The sequence below is a fragment of the Hyaena hyaena genome, unplaced genomic scaffold, assembly GCF_003009895.1.
Source record: "Hyaena hyaena isolate Hyena2069 unplaced genomic scaffold, ASM300989v1 scaffold_398, whole genome shotgun sequence".
In the NCBI taxonomy this organism is placed as follows: Eukaryota; Metazoa; Chordata; class Mammalia; order Carnivora; family Hyaenidae; genus Hyaena; species Hyaena hyaena.
The window spans coordinates 1345147-1363066 of record NW_024081032.1 but is presented as its reverse complement, the minus strand read 5'-3'; the positions used below and the strand labels follow the sequence as shown (position 1 = coordinate 1363066).

The window sequence follows — 17920 nt, the reverse complement described above, 5'->3', positions numbered from 1 at the left end:
CTATAATTTGAAAATGATATGCCTAGATATAGTTTATTTTAGCATTCATCTTAATTGGTGTTCTCTGAGCTTTCTGGATCTATTTCTGACACAAATTTGGGGGAAATTCTTAATCATTATTCTTTTAAATATTTTTTTCTGTTCTTTTGTAGCTTTCTTCTTCTTCTGATATTCCCAGTGGGTATGTTACACATTTTCTAGTTGTCCCACAGTCTTTGGTATTCTTTTTTTTTTTTTTTTTCCTCAGTTTTTGTTCCTTTTGGTTTGGGTTTTTAAGGAATCTATTGAATCTATTGATACATACTCGAGTTTACAGATTCTTTCCTCAGCTGTATTCAGTCTACTAATATTCCCATCAAACTTGTTCTTCATTTCTTTCACAGTATTTTTTATTGCTATCATTTCTTTTTGGTTGTTTGTTAGGAATTCCATCTCTGCTTACATTGCCAATTTTTTCTTCTGTGATGTCTCTTTTATCCAATAGAGCCCTTATCATGAGGGCTTAGCATATTTTTTATTTTTTTGATAGTCAGATACTATGTACTTGGTAAAAGCAACTTCTATAAATAGGCCTTTAGTAATGTGGAAGTGAAGTGTGGAGGAGAGAAAGTGTCCTTAATCCCATGATTAGGTATTAGTCTTTTAGTCAGCCCGTGCCTCTGGACTGTGAATTTCACTGTTTCTCAGGCTTTATTTGTTTGTTTTGTTTGTTTTCTTCAATGCCTCTAACTAGGAGAGATGCCTGGAGTTGACTGTAGTTGGATGTTTCCCTTTTCTAGGTTAGGATTGGTTAACTGGCTTCTCCAAGGGCAGGCCTTGTTAAGAAAAGATTGCTCTGGTGTATTTCAAGTTCATTCTCCTTTTCTTTGCTGGAAGCCTGAGAGGATTTTTCTCTGATATTTATTATGAAATCTGGTTGATTACCTGGACACAAATCACACAGTAAATGTAGGGACCTTTCTGTAATTGGATGGGTTGAAAGCACTCAGATCTAGTAATTTTCAGTTACAGTTCAGCTTTCCCTAGCTGGGCACTGGTTGCCACAGTGGTTTCCACTTGTATGTCTCTGCTCTGGTAACCCACGACTCCCTATAGTTTCCTATTTCTCTCCCCGGTCTTAGGGGCATTGCTTTGCTCTGTTCATCCCCTCTCTTGGTGGATCCTAGAAGAGCTGTTGATTTTTTAGTCTTTGCAGCTTTTTACTTGATAGATCCATTCTATAGATTCTCATGGATTCCAGGATTTTTACTTTCAGAACAAGAAGCCTTTATATTGCTTTGTTTTATCCCTCTGTTACTGCTGGTTTGCTCTGGATTTGAGCAGAATTATAGAAATGTGCAGCAGAGTGAGGAAACTGAAGCACTAGCAGTTTGAAAGCAGAAATGAAAAGAAGAGTCCCCACAACCAGAAATTATCAGGAAATCATGGAAAGAGGAGAACATGGGAAGTAACTCAGTAACATTATATATGAATTCAGCTCTGAGTTGTAGATTTGTGATTCTGATCCAAATCAGAGGTTCTGGCCATCATAGGAAGGCAATATAAAGAATCAAAACTAATTCAGGTTGAAAAGGAAAAATTAGAACTACCCCTTTCACAGATGACATAATTGTGTATGTAAAATTTCTTAAGAAATTAACATATACAGAACTCTGCTGAGCAAGTTTAGAAAATTTATAAGAGACAAGTTTCTTATGCAAAAATAAATTTTATTTCTGTGCATTAACAATATATAGTAGGAAACCAGATGAAAAATACTTTTAACAATAGCTTCAGAAATTTAAATACTTAAAATATAAATGTCCAAACATGTAAGGATCTGTGTGCTGAAATCTCCAAATTGCTGATGAAAGAAATGAAAATATTAAATAAATGATGAGACTTATTGTGTTCATGTATAGGGAACTCAACCTAGTAAAGATGTCATTGAATTGATCAATAGATTTAACACAATACCAATTAATGTCCTAGCTAGATTTGTTTGTTGATACATGCAAGATGATTCTAAACTTTATACGGAAAGATAAAATAACTAGGATAGCTAAAATGATTTTGAAAAAGTATGAAGTTAAAGGAATCATACTTGCCTGGCTTCAAGACTTACTATAAAGCTATAATAATGAATGCAGTATGATATCAGCAAGGTGATAGACACAGGGGTCACTAGAACAGAATAGAGTCCAGAAATGGTCTCACAAATATAGACAATTGATTTGTGGCAGAGGTGCAAAATCGATCTAAGGGAGGAAAGTATGTTTGTCTGTCACAAATGGCCATTGGCCTCAACCTCACACCTTATAAAAAATAAACTCAACATTAACTGTAAATATAAAATATAAAACTATGACTTTATCAATGTTAAAATCCTTTAGTTTACAAAAGATGCAATGAAAAGACATGTTACAGACTGGAGGAGGATAGTAGAAAATCTTTATTTGATGAAGGATTGTAATCATCAAGAATATAAAAGAGGTCCCTCAAAGTTTAATAGTAAGAAAACATACAATCCAATTTTAAAAATGGGCAAAACCTTGAGCAGACACTTAACCAAAGAAGATATAAGGATGTCAAAATAGCACATGAAATGATGTTCAGCATCATTAACCAACAAGATAATTAATGTATATTAAAACTAGTAGAAGGTAAAACTACACACTGAGTAAGATGGCTGAAATAAAAAAAATACTCATGGTGCCAAGCGCTGGCAAGGATGAGAAACAACTGGAATATATTACTGGTGGATTTCCAAGTGGTAAAGCCACTCTGGCAGCTTGGCAGTTTATTACAAATGGAAACATACACACTTACCTTGTAATTCAGCTCCTCTACTCCTATAGGTTTATATTTATGAGAAATGAATAAAAACTGTTTTCACACAGAAGCCTCTGTGTGGATGTTTATAGTAGTCCTGTTTGTAATTATGTTCACTATATAACTCTAATGTACACAAATTGTGGTAATCCATTCATACATTACTCTTTCAGTAATAAGAGGAATAACCTCTTGATATATGCAGCTACTTGGATGATTCTCCAAGGCAACATGTTGAGGTCAAAAACAAGACAAGCGCAGAAGATTCCATGCTATATGATTCAATTTATATGACATCCTTGAAATGTCAAAACTGTAGTGATGGATAAGAGATGAGTAGTTACTCAAGATTATAAGAGTTGGAAGAATGTGATTTTTAAAGCTGTAAAGAGATTAAATATATGTTTTTTTTTGTATGATGAAACTGGTCTGTATCTTGATTTTGGTGGGATTATCAAACTCAACATATATAAATTTTCAGAACTGTACACACACAGAAGAAAAAAAGTAAGAAAGAAGTCAGTTTTATTGCCTGATCATTTAAATAATAATTTTAAAAACACCAAAAAATTCCTGGGCACTTGTAAAGCCTAAGTATCAAATAATTATTTCTGCTTTCTGTGTAGTCAGCTGTTTTTTTAATTTGTGTTTCTACGAGAGAGAGAGAGTGCAAGCAGGGTAGTGGGACAGATGGAAAGAGGGAGAATCTGAAGCAGGCTCTGTGCTCAGTGTGGAGCCTTATGTGGGGCTCTATTCCATGACCCTGGGATTGTGACCTGAGCTAAAATCAAGAGTGTGACGCTCAATCAACTGAGGCACCCAGGTGCCTCAAGTCAGCTTTTTAATATTTATCTTCTTTTTTTTTTTTTTGATAATTTTAGCATTTCCAGGGTATATTTTTAATCCTGCTTCTGTTAAACAGGTTGGGTCTTGGCACCAGGATAAAGGATTGGCCATTTGGCTCCCTGGCTATGTCATATTTTGATCTTGAAGGGCATCACACATGTGTCATTATAGTGTCTCTATTTTATTTTTGAAATTTTCAGCTTCTTAGGTGTTAGGAAGTTATAACATTAAATTTATGAAGTATTCATTCATGTATCCATGGATTGTACATGGTTACTAGTAACTGCCTACTGAATTTTCATAAAGGGACAAGGACATTTAGAGTATTGTCAGTGGTCATTTTTCAATTGAGATTAAGTTGCAAATAGTAGGCAAATAATAGTAGATATTAGTAAATATCTGTTGTCTTTTTATGTAGTTATGAGGAGCTGATTAAAGGCTGTTTTGTTTTCAAACTATGTAAATATTGGTAGATATAATATACTTAACATATAACTATATCATAAGACATTTAGAATTAATTCCTTTAGAATTAAACATTTTTAAATTTTGTTTCCTATATAAGACAGATTTTGAGACATTTCAGTCATGAGTTTATGACCTTTGACTTTGGCTATAACATTTTTTCAGAAATAAAATAGGTTGATGAAACATAAAATCAAAATCAGTTACCAAAGGAAGATTAAAATGTATGATTGCCTGATCAACTTTAAAATAGGGCCTTTAAGGGCCCCTCGGTGACTCATTCAGTTAAGTGTCTGATTCTTGGTTTCAGCTCAGGTCTCGATCTCACTGTTGCTGAGTTCTGGCCCCATGTCAAACTCCACGCTGACAGTGCAGAGCCTGCTTGAGATTCTCTCCTTCTCTCTGCCTCTCCTCCACTCAGGTGCATGTGTTCTCTCTCTCTTTCTCTCTCTCTCTCTCTCTCTCTCTCAAAATTAATAAATAAATATAAAACAAATAAAGTAAAAATGAAATAAAATAAAACAGGGCCTTTAAAGAATAATCTCAAATAGTCCTGACAGAGATAGCAAATTTAGTTTATGAAGCTGCCTGTCTGCTTATCAGGCTGAAAGAAAAGGAAACTACTGAGAGATTTCATGGTTATGGGCAGGCTTAGTGATTTCCTGTGCTACCAGTGTATTCCATCTGTCCTTACATTTTCCTGTACTGCATTTCACTGTTTTTCTTATTTGACTCTGCAGATAAATGTATTTTACTTATTTCAGCATGTATCTCCACTTGATATCTGAGCTGATGAATGTGACAGTTTTGTGTATCAGCTTCATTGCATATATAGGCAGGTAGGCAGTGTTCTTTGAGAGTGCATCTTCAGGAACACAATGTCTTCAAAGTGACTGTTAAATGGACATGGAATTAGACACTTGGGTTTAGACCTTTATAATTTTGAACTGTGAAGGAATTTAACTCTTCTAACTTTTGTGAGATTTTTTGTGTGTGGGTGTCACTGGAAATTAATTGTGTTGAGTGAGAAATTATCTTGGTATGGACTTGAGTTGATTTCTTTTACAGTTTTGTTCCTCTTCTGATCACTGTCATCTCAGAAGAGTTTTCCAGTCAGAGATATAGCATAGAAACAGGAGTATTAGATATTTTATATAATTTTAATCATTCTTAGCAAGGTTTCAGTGTATCTCAATCCCAAATTAGGCTACATAAAAGATGAAACCTTAGGAAAAAGTCAAAAGATTTCCTCCCCTTATTGGTACCTTAATCTTAGTGGAACTTAATCTACTTCTAAATTTATTCTGGCAATTACTTTGTAGTGTTTCTGAAGATATTAAAAACATCCTTTTAAAAGGGGAGGAGGTGTTGGATCCCAGGGAATCTCTAATATTTTACATTATGAATTCCATTCTTCTTAATATATTTAAACAGTTCGTCCAGCTCAGGTACTTTGCTTGTTTGAGTATAAAACTGATCGGAAAGCCAGTTTCCATATCCTAAGAACTGCCTTTGAACTGAGGTTTCCTATTCAATCTGAATCACTTCAGTTATACATTAGGTTTGTCTTTCTGATATATTATATCTTTAATCAAATCCTCAAAGATAATAAAACTTTTAGGATCATAAGTTATCTACAGTAGTGACTTTAAAAAATAAATAATGGGCAAATTGAAATGGATAAAGTTATATTAAATATATAAATATATAAATTTATATAAATCTATATAAATATAGATTTTGATCTATATTTACAAATATTCAAAAAATCTATATTTATATAAATTTTAATGGAAACTAAATATAGTACAGATTTTTCATTAGAAAAAGAAATTAGTCATGTTCATACACAGTTGTTAAATATTCTCAGGTATTTGTGGGCCAAGACTGTGTGGTATTCTTTAATAATATGGACCAGAAAGCTCTAGAGAGATAACAAACATGCTGTCATTAGAGGTATTATTATACTATTTTCTTCATTTTCCTAAGGTCTAGCCCTTTATGTTACTTGAAATAAATATTACTTTCTAATTTATTGGAAGCTTATTAAGAACTGGAAGATGTCAATTATCTTTAAGAATAACCCTATAGATTATTAGTGCCATTTTCCAAAGGGAGGCAGGATTATTAAACACCCTTAACTATTCCTAAAGTAGAATTGCTACTTAAAGAACATGATACGCTATACTACTGTCTGTTGAAAAGTTTAGCAATTTTACTTTAAGAGATGAAAGAACACTTTTTGCCTATTAAATAAAATGTTCCTATGAAAATCTGTTTGGGTATTGCTATACTTTTCAAGAGAAACTTCTATGTTGTGTATACTAGTTTTGGCTGACACAGATACTTGCTTTTTGGTTATCCTGTATACTTAGATCCTCTACAGATGAACTGATATGTCTAGACAGGAAGTGGTATGTAGGAGATATAGGAATGGGCTGAAGTATCCTTTATATTTGCCTTTGTATCTAGGGGAGTTGGAAATAGGCAAGAATGGAGAGAAATTTTGTATGGCAGTACACAGAATTTTGCAAGTTTATTGTGAGCCCTGCAGCAATCCGATGCATTTTAGTTGCTGGTAAGTTTGTTAAATTATGTTTGAAAATGTACCTCTTCGAAGATGGCCATCTATTTACTATTACATCCACCATGTCAAATAACCTATTTTAAAGATTTTAAAAAAAAAGATGTAGTATTGCTATTGCATTCAGTTTTAGGTATAAATTTACAATACTTTTGTTAGAGAATGCATTTGACTTTTCAATTGTTGTCATAGTTAAAACTGAAGTGAAATTAACTTTATATGGGTAGCATAGTTACGTGTTAAGATTTTTGGAATAAAATTAATATTTCTGATTTTGTAATGGAACTCTACTGTGATTAGAAGTCTGAATTTATTCATTAGATGTTTGAGAAAGAGTAGTCCTTCCATAAAAGAGTAAAAAAATCCATGGCATCGTTGTAATTTCATACAGTTTTACATAGGAGAGTGATTTACTGTAAGCATTTTTTTTTCCATCGGACCATAGGCATTTCCAGTTTCTCTTTTTGGCAGTGCTGATGTTTAGGAATTTTAGTCATCTTTCCCCCCTAAATCCCTAACTCAGCTGTAGATAAGAATTCCATGAAAAGATTAGGAAATTGTGTAATCTTTGTGCACTGATTTCTTTATCCTTCTCAAATATTTAGGCAGAAGTATTTTTGTGCAGTAGTACTAGGCAGTTATTTGTGAAGTGGCTTTTATTATTCATTAAAAATGGACTAGATTGTTTAACAGCTGTTTTTCTTTACAGAAACATTAAAAAAATCCCAAGAGATTCCTTGGTAGTTGTGTTTTACTTGTAAATGTCTAACTTTAGGGCAAAGTGAAAGAACCATGTTGACTTGTAATACTAGTTTAGTTTTTTGTGTGGTTAAAAGTCATAGGGCCAATTAATGTAATTGAATTTAATTTCCTGTAATAAAGTACCTTATTTCCAGATATACTATATTTTTTCTAGCTGATGTCATGTAATCCATTAAACTATCAATCTTTATAATGATGATAATATGCAATTGAGTCTTTTAATGAGAGTATTTCTGATTTGAACAAGAATAGCCACATTTTCAGAGAAACATGTCAATCCTATTGAAACAAGAAGAGTTAGCGTAACTTGAGAGAATGGAATCATTTTAGATTCCTTTTGGACCTTAGTAATTTTCAAGTTTTTCTCATTAACAGATTTTCTTAATTTCTTGTAGGAATGAGTACTTGTGAATTTCAAAAATATTTAGGAATTTGTGCTTTTACTTCCTTGTGATTATAAATAGGCAAATTAGGGTACATTATAAAGCACTGTAAAGAGGAATTTTAATTGCTGATGAAGTTGGGCTTGTTGTCATATATTTTTATAAACTACAGGAAGCATATACAATGAAGGAATATATATTTTCTTAATTAGGAATGCTATCATGTATTAATGCTGCTAGTTGAAAATTGTTATATGTAACTTTGTGAAGTAACATATTATCAAAGCTTAATTCAGTGCAATCATTTATTTTTCTTTTGTTTCTTCCTTCATTCAACAGACATAACAAGTGCTTTATCTTTGTCTGGCACTTATCTTTGTGTGCTTTTATGTGTTTGTGTATACATTGTATAATTAACTGCCACTTTCATTTCAATACTATACAGATCATTTGTTTTTCTGCTCTCATGAGCTTTACTGAGGGCACATATGGACGTAAAAAATGTGTTGCATATTTCTCTGGATATTTTCTAAAAAAATTACAAGTTATTTAAAAAAATAGGTCTAAATGAAAAGCAAATTTTAACAATAGGTGTGTTCTTCCAAAGCAATATTGCATACACACTTAAAATTCTCTAAGATAACATGTTCTTCAAGAGAATACCAGGTAGAGTCTTTATTATGGAGCACTGATGTATTTGTGGGTGTGTTTCTTATGTTAGATTTACTTGAAGCAGGTAATATTGATATGTATAGATGAACTTCAGTGTTTGGCTTTGGAATATTTTTTAAAAACTTTGTAGTTATGTTTTGATTTATATTTAATTTTAAAGTGATGAAACTAGTTTTCTCATGCTTGTGGGAAAAATATATTCGTATACAGCATAAGGTATAATAATCATTGTCAGCAGAGTAGAGATTAGAATTGAGTATGTTTTGTCATATGTTTATAATCAACATTTGATGATTACAAATATAATTATCTGTACTTTACATGCAGTGCTACTCTTTTGGCATTCCTGGTTGAACTACTTAAAAGTTCAGTAGCCATGCAAGAACAGATGCTGGGTGGAAAAGGCTTTTTAGTCATTGGCTACTTACTCGAAAAGGTAAGTGATGTGTATGGATAGTTCTACTGTGTAGTATGTACAGCTGAACAACTGACGGTCCCTAATTATATTTTTTTCTATTTCTCTTTTCATTAACTGTTCATTGTTGTTAGCTAATTCACAAATATTTACTTTTATATTTTGCATTTAGACTTAAGTATAGACATTGAACGAAATTGGGTACTAGAAATCTATATAATTAAAGGATTTTGAGTTAAGATAGCAACTAAAGAAACTTTTTTCCCTGTACCTTTAGTCAAAGCTACAAGTTTTTCCCCCTTAATTTTTTTCTAGTTGTTTCTTTACTATCTTCACATTCAAACTAAGATTCTTAGAAGCTTTATCAATTTAATTTTAAATGGATTTCTTGTTTTTGCTTAATTTTCCAATTATATAAGGTAAAAATATCTTTATTTTGTAATAAGCAAAAACAGTTTGTGTTTTGTCTCTGCTTTTAATATATCTGAGTAAGGCAGCTGTTCTTTAAACACTACATAATATAAACAATATAAATTAGATGGGTTTAATTTTCCCATTCTGTGTCATTTATACCTTGGCTTTTTTATCCTTCGTTGGTTTAGTCACAGTTGTACTAATCTGGTAATGAATGCTGGATTTCTATTATGGCTCATTAGAGTTTGATTGTATCACTCAATTTATTTTAAAAATTAACTTGGAAAATCATGAATAAAAGTAAGTTTTGCCTAAGGAAATACCTGTCACCCTCAGTAGCTCTCTCAACCCTGTTTTTATCAGTTAACTCTTTAGCATCCAGTTGCTCTGAAAATGGAACTATTTGAGAAATTATAATAGAGGTGAGGCCTCGAATAAAAGGGATACATTTATTTTTCCATTTGGAAATAAAATTGAGAAGACTTTAGGAAATAGTTTTTTCAATTCAGATTGTTCTACCTTTGAATTCCTTGTAACTTGTCTTTGTTTTGAAACAAATATTCTTTCTTGAAGGATTGGTGATTGAGGAGTGGTAGGTTATTAAGTAGATTGATCATTCTCAGCATTTCTTTAATGAAATAATTTTTCAGAAACATTAAGATTTTCATTAAGGTGTTTAGTTTCATGGAAAACTATTTTTTAAATCTAGAGTATTAAGAATTGTTTAGGAGATTTATGTTAAATTATATTTTACGAGAATTAGATATTATGAATGTAAAGTGACATTACCGTGTACAGACAAGATCACTAGCAGGATCTATCCCTTGAATATATTCTTAATCTATATGCTGAGACATTATCAAAATAATTCTAAAGTGAGCATTTTTTTATACTTAAAACTTAGCTTAAATTTAGAAATTCTTTGGAGCACCTTGCTGGCTCATTTGGTGGAGTGTATCATCCTTGACCTGGGGGTTCCAGATTCAAGCTCCATGCTGGATATAGAGATTACTAAAAAACAGATCTTAAAAAATAAATTAAAAAAATTAGAAATTCAATGAGGAGACATTAAATGAAATAAAAAGACATATTCAGTTCTTCCTCCTTTTCAGAATTAATAACCTTAAAATTATATTGTCAGCTTAGGTAGAAAATACTTTCTCATTGTGGTTTTAATTTGCATTTTTGAAATTTTGAATAAAATTAGACATATTTTCATATATATTTATCACACATCCACTTTTTCCTTTTTGTGGCATACTTATTCATGTCTTTGCCAATTTTCCCAATTTCCCTCCAAGATCCCCACTCCTAGACAACCTGTAATCAACTTTTTGTCTCTAGGATTTTGTGTATTCTAGATATTCCATGTAAGTGGAACCATATAGTATTTGTTTTTTTGTATCCTATTTATTTCACTTACTGTCATGTGTTCATGATTTCATCAATGTTGTAGCATATATCAGTACTTCATTTCTTTTATGGATGAATAGTATCCATTGTATGCATACAGCCCATTTATCTCTTCCAATGTCAATAGACATTTGTGTTTTTTCCATCTTTTGGATGTCATGACTAATGCTCCTATGAACGTTCATGTCAAAGTTTTTGTGTGGACATGTTTTTATTTCTCTTAGGTAGTACTTACCAATGGATTGATTTGCTGGATCCTATCATAATTCTGTGTTGAACCACTTGAGAAAGTGCCAAACTGTTTTCCTAAGTGGCTCCACCCTTTTACATTTCATTAGCAGTGTGTGCGGTTTCGTTACTCACATCCTTGTCAACATTTGTTAATTCTCTTTTTTTATTCTAGCCATCCTAGTGAGTGTGAAATAGCATATCATTTTTTATTTGCATTTCTGTGATGTCTAATCATGTTGAATATCTTTTCATGTGCTTATTGGCTATTTGCACATTTTCCTTAGGGAAATATCTATTTAGGACTTTGCCCATTAAAAAATTACGGTGTTTTCATTATTGAATTGTAGCAATTTTTTTTATTCTGTACACTAATCTTTATTAAAAATATGACTTGCAAAGATGGTCTTACATTTTGTAGATCACATTATGTATTAATTTGCATTCCCCTGATGACAAATTAAGTTGAACATTTTCATACATTTATTGTCTTTTGTTATCCACTCTTATTAAATACCTGTTCGAAGTGTTTGTCCTTTTTCATTTGAATTGTCTATCATTTTCTTATTGATTTGTGGAAATTCTGTTTATATCTTGGATTTGAGACCTTTGTTGGGTTTTTCTTCTGAATATCCTTTCCTCTGCGGCCTGCTTTTTCACTCTTGATTTTTGATGAGTGAGTGTCCTTAATTTTAATATAGGTCACCGTTTCATTTTCTTTTATGATTATCCCATTTTGGAAAGCAATCTTCAAGATTGCTTTGGCTGTTTGTGGGTTTTTGCATTATCATCTGTATCAGCTTGTCAGTTTCCACCAGAAAAGGCTAGGATTTTCATTGTGTTTCATTGTATCATATTGAACCTTCCAATTCATGCATTTAGTTCATCCTTCAATTTAGTTAGGTCTCTTTGGTAGGTTTCTGGTAGGCAACTTTATGTCTTTTTGCTAGACTTATTCCTAGATTCTTGAGGTTTTTCAAATGTTACTTTTTTTGATTTGTCACTGATATATAGAAATATAATTGGTGTTCATGTTGACCTTTTTATATGCCAGTCTTGTTACTTCTCTGCTAATTCTAGTAGTTTGTCTATTTTTCAAAAACATTTCTTTGTAGAAAATTTTATAGTTTCCTTTCTAATACTTATTCTTTTTGTTTTCCCCTTAATATTATACTGATATTTACAGTATAATACCAAATATAAATTGTAATAGTGAACATCTTATTCCAGAACTCATGTGCAAAGCTTTCAGTAGTTAGCCATTAAGTATGGTATATAGTTTAGATTACTTTCAGTAGATTTTTATTTATTTTTTTAAACAATATTTATTTATTTTGAGAGAAAGAGAGCACACACAAGAGAAGGGCGGAAAGAGATAATCCCAAGCAGTCTCCACACTGACAGTTTGCTCTCAGATACAGTGAGATCATGACCTGAGCTGAAAAAAAGATGAATAACATAATATCCTCTTTTATATCAGGAAGGAAAGATATGTGAATAATTAATAGTAATGCAAAGCAGGAGGAATAAGTACTACTTATGGTAAAGGGAACACACTACTGAAGAGAATTTTTATATTCTGCCTGGTAGGATTGTAAGTAGGCCAATTAAAAAAAAAAAAACTGTTTTATAAAGATACTTCCTAAAGATCAACTTTAGAATAAAATCTACTACCCAAGAGCTTAATTGCTATGAAAAAACTGATACTTGTTTCCTTTTTTTTTTTTTTTTTTTAGTATTATGGAAAGAAGCCTCATGTGATACTCTAGCATATCTTTTTAACACAGAGCAAGTTGAAAACTTTTTTCCAAATTATGAATTACTTTCTCAAATTGAATATGTGCATAATGGCCAATCTGATTTTATATTGCTTTAGTGTTCTTTATAAACACGTGTCAGTTTTATAGATTAAAATCTGATCTCTGAAAATGTTTTTCTAGGAAAAGGATCTGACTGTTGTATTTTGGAATTTTAAGTGTAAAAGTAGGATTTATCAGATAATGTTCTTGAAATCATCATTACTGAATAAAAATACAGTCTATAAGATAAGCTATCTCAAATTATAGCTAGTGAAGGAGCTGACTAAAGCTTTATGTAACCATTGATCTCTTAATTTTTTCCCTACCTATGAAGAAAGTGGTTAAGAATTTTTAAAAGCACTGCATTCTTTTTATTAAAGTTTCTTTAAAATGACTGCCGAAGTTTTGATTTTTCTTTTTCCCTAAAGATTTATTTGCTTATATCTCCCCCTTCCCACTCTGTAACATTTCAGCTACTTGTTAGGATCATTATTCCATCTTCTTATAAAATGTTAATATAAAGTTATTCTCCCAGCCTTTGTTTGAATTTTGTAGGACTATTGCTTATATACTCACCACTGGTGTTTTGTCAAACACCTAGTAATAAAAGCCTAGTAATAATAAATCATTGCTATTCATATTCTACTTCAAACTAATTGTTACCTACTCAGTAACACCTTTTCTTAATCACCCTTTAACAAATTTCCTGTCCACTCTGTGTTTTGTTTTTTTTTTTTTTTTTGTACTTAGTAACATCTAACTTGTCACGTATTTTACCTTTTTATGTTATTGTATGTCCCTGCCTTCCCCTTCCTTAGACTTTAAGTTCTGTGAGGGCAGGGCTTCTTCAGTTTTGTTAACTGTTCTTTCCACGGTGCCAAGGAGAGTCCCTGGCAAATAGTAAGTACTCAACATGCATATTTTTTGTATGACTAAATGAAAAGTATTGAATCTACCTTTAAGTAAAGAAAATGGATGCAAGGGTTTTACGAGCTGAGGGAGCATGATAGAGAAGGCAGATGAAGGAAACTGGTGTTGCATAAGCAAAACGGACTTGCCAAAGAAATACATTGTTTGGCTCAATGAAAAGTTTTCTAGGTTTGAATTTCATTTTATTTATTTTATTTTTATTCCTTTAGGTACGTTCATCACGTCTCACTACTCTTTATTGTTTCCTACCATAATTCATACATTGTTGTTAACTATTTGAATATTATAATTGTGTGAGTTTGTGACCCCTTATGGAATGCATGGCATGCTTTTGTCAAATTTATTGACCTGGCCTTGTTAGTGAGCATGACGTATAGGTAAACTATATGGGAAATAAAATCGGTAAGACAGTTTAGTCCCTTTTAAATCTTAATAATCCTATACTGATATTTGGACTTTAATCAGTAGATAATGAAGATAAAAGTGTGGTGTGGCCTCTACTTCAGTGTTTAGTGGTAGGTGATTCTCTATCCTAGGGAGGGTCAAAAAAGATCACTAGATGAGGAAGGAAACCTTTGTGTAGTAAGGTATATATGTTTGACATTTGAATTTGAGTTATCAGCTTTTAAAGAACAGCATTTCCTCTATATATTTTCATCTGAAATTATACTCTAAGGCAGTGTTGTCCAGCCAAAATATAATGCAAGCCTTGTATGTTATTTAGAAATTGTTCATAGGGATGCCTGAGTGGCTCAGTCACTTAAGCTTCAGACCTCGGCTCAGGTCGTGACCTAGTGGTTCATGGGTTTGCGTCCCATGTCAGGCTCTGTGCTGACAGCTCAAAGCCTGGAGCCCGCTTCAGATTTTGTCTGTCTTGTGCTCGCTTTGGCAGCACATATCCTGAAACAGATTTTGTCTGTCTTTGCCCCTCCCTAAATCGCGCTCTTTGTCTCAAAATAAATGAATGAGCATTAAAAGTTTTTAAAATAAAATGAAATATAAAAATGTCTCATAACATGTAGTAGTTGAAATTAATTTTAATTTATTTAATCTTATATATCCAAAAATATTATCACTTCAACATATACTCAGTTAAAAGGGGTAATAGATCTTTTGCATTATCTTTTATTCTAAACCTTCGAAATCCAGTGTATACATACTTAGAACACGATACCTGGGACTAGCCACATTGCAGGGGCACGTAGCCACACTTAGCCTAGTGGCTACTGTATTGACCAGTGCAGCTTTAAGGATTGGTTTGAATTATGGAAGGCCTGTCATTTCTGTAAACACCATTGATAGTAGGTTATGTATTGGTAATGGCAATTGAAAATCTTGATGGAGTGTTTAGCATAGAGCTATTGTTATGTGAAGCTGTGGAAGATTAAAATATCATCTAGGGAGAGTGATTTCATAGAAAAGAGAAGCCAATTAAGTTTCAGCAGTTCTCATCTTTTTAAAAAAAAATTAAAAAATGTCTATTTTGAAAAACCTTTTTAATGTTTATTTATTTTTATTTTTGAGAGTGATAGAGCATGAGCAGGGGTGAGGCAGAGAGAGAGGGAGCCACAGAACCTAATGCAGGCTCCAGGGCCTGAGCTGTCAGCACAGAGCCCAACGCGGGGCTCGAACCCATGAACCATAAGATCATGACCTAAGATGAAGTCGGACACTCAACTGACTGAGCCACCCAGACGCCCCACAATCTTTTTTTTAATAAACATTTTAAACTAATTTTTAAAATTTATTTATGTATTTGAGAGAGACAGTACAAGTTGAGGAGGGGCAGAGAGAGAGGGAGAGAGAGAGAATCCCAAGGAAGCCCAGTGCTGGTGGCATGGAGCCTTATGTGGGCCTAGAACTCACATACTGTGAGATCATGACCTGAGCCTAAACAAAGAGGCCAACACTTGACCTACTAAGCCACCAAGTTGCTCCATCAGTTCCCATCTTTTAAGCAGACGGCACTGGGTAGTTATATCAGGGTCATGAAAGCCAAAGGGGGGCAGTATTTCCAGGAAAGTGAGATTTACTTTTTTAAATGAATTGCATTTGTCCATGTGCAACTCCTTTGTGATTTTATGAAGAAAGGCTTCAGTGGAATGGTGGGGTCAATTTATTTTCCAGTGTTCTTGGATCTTATGAAAGCAGTTCTGTTTCCCAGAGAGAGAGAGAGAGAGAGAGAGAGAGAGAGAGAGAGAGAGACGGAGTGTGTGTGTGTGTGTGTGTGTGACAGAGAGAGAGAGAGAATGGTATTTTCTTCCATTTTAATTTTTCTTTGAGATCTCTTCTTTGGTCAATTTAGACAAAAATGGGTTGAGACTATTTTTATTCACAACTTATTTCTTTAGCTTGCGTTGAGAGTGGCATTTAACCTGAGTTATTTATTCTGGAAAGGGATTGTTGTTGCTCTGAAAAGGGATTCAGGTAACAAACTATCATTTAAGAGAATTATCTTAAAATGTTTCATTTCTGCATATTGACTTTGAATGGCAAAGGAAACATATAGTTTTTTATATGATACTTACAGGGATGGCATATGAAAAATCCATATGTACTTAATGGAAGTCAGCAGTTTTAAATTTTTGTACTTTGGATATTTTTAGCTGAAAATCTTTTCTTTTTCTTTAGTCATCAAGAGTTCATATAACTAGAGCTGTCCTGGAGCAGTTTTTATCCTTTGCAAAATACCTTGATGGTTTATCTCACGGAGCACCTTTGCTAAAGCAGCTTTGTGACCACATTTTATTCAACCCAGCCATCTGGATACATACACCTGCAAAGGTATACGTTTTGTTCTCATTCATTTTATTTTAGCGTAATATTATAAATTATAGTTATGGATGTAAACTATCCAGTAGAAAGCATTTGATTGGATTTTTCAGCTTATTTTATAGCCAACCTGGAGCAGTTGTACTCCAGAATCAGCAATCAGAATACAAATGTGTAAATATTAAACTAAATGAAACTATAGTTTAAATTAAACTTGATATAATAGCTGCATTCTGAAGTTATTGGTTGTGATTCATGTCTTTTCAAGAAAGTATTTGCTACACTGATTATTAAGACTAAGGAAAGAGATAATAACAGGTAACTATGCCATGATAAGTACAGTCATAATGACAGGGAAATTGCTTTTATTGTAAATACAGTCTATATCATGATTATAAACATTATTTATTTAAAATAAATATGTATATTATTTTTTATATATCAACATAAAATTTTTATCATTTTATATACCTAAATTTATTCCAAATTTAGCCATGTTATATATAGTCTAGCGGAAGTCAATAATAACAGACATTTTTCATGAATGTGAGCTTCTTTTTACAGTTTTCAAGATTGCCATACAACTTTGGTTAAATAATATAAGTTCTGACTTTCATTGTTTAGCATGTTACTTGTGCTAAATTCAAACTTGAAGTTGTCTCACTTTTTAAACTAGGTGTTTGACTTGTTTCCTCTCTGCTTACATGCTTAGATTCTGATACTGCAGGAGTGGGTCAAGAACATAAGAAAGAAACTATGTGAACTTCTAGGATATATGACTATGTATATTTTTCCAAGTTTGATATAGCTGACAGATGTTAGTTTAGTTCTATTTCTTTGAGCTGCTGAAATGTACTTTGATTAAAGGCTTTAATCTAGTTACCTTCTCAAACAAATGATCTTCCTATTAGGTATTTTTGATAGATTATTAAGGCACTTAAAATTATTTCATTGGTAATAGCTACTAGATTACCTTTATCAAAATAAGTTTTATTAGAATGTGTTGGCTGTAGATTATTTTCTTTTAGAAATATAAATAATATTTAATAAAAAGTTATTTATAATCCCATAATAAATGGTCCTTTCTTGCCATTACTAATTTGCATTTAAATTAAAATGTATATTTATAATAAACACTTGAGGCATTTTAAATTTGTTTTAATGCTTTTCTAATATTCTGTATTAGGTTCAGCTTTCCCTATACACTTACTTGTCTGCTGAATTTATCGGGACCGCTACCATTTACACCACCATCCGCAGAGTAGGAACAGTATTACAGCTAATGCACACACTAAAATATTACTATTGGGTCATTAATCCTGCTGACAGCAGTGGCATTGCACCCAAAGGACTAGGTAAGTATAACACGACCACTGTTTGCATTGCACTATTACTGTTCTGTATCCTGAGAGCTGTTACAGGGAAT

General features: G+C 32.4%; 1 protein-coding gene across 1 annotated transcript in view; it reads left to right on the top strand.

Annotated features, from left to right (window-relative positions):
• Window positions 1-17920, top strand: part of NBEA (neurobeachin) — a 693804-nt gene that overhangs the window by 136454 nt on the left and 539430 nt on the right. Inside the window, exons 11-13 of the mRNA XM_039251874.1 lie at window positions 8851-8959; window positions 16354-16506; window positions 17681-17849. Of these exons, the coding sequence (XP_039107805.1) occupies window positions 8851-8959; window positions 16354-16506; window positions 17681-17849 (431 nt within the window). The remainder of the gene's footprint in view (window positions 1-8850; window positions 8960-16353; window positions 16507-17680; window positions 17850-17920) is intronic.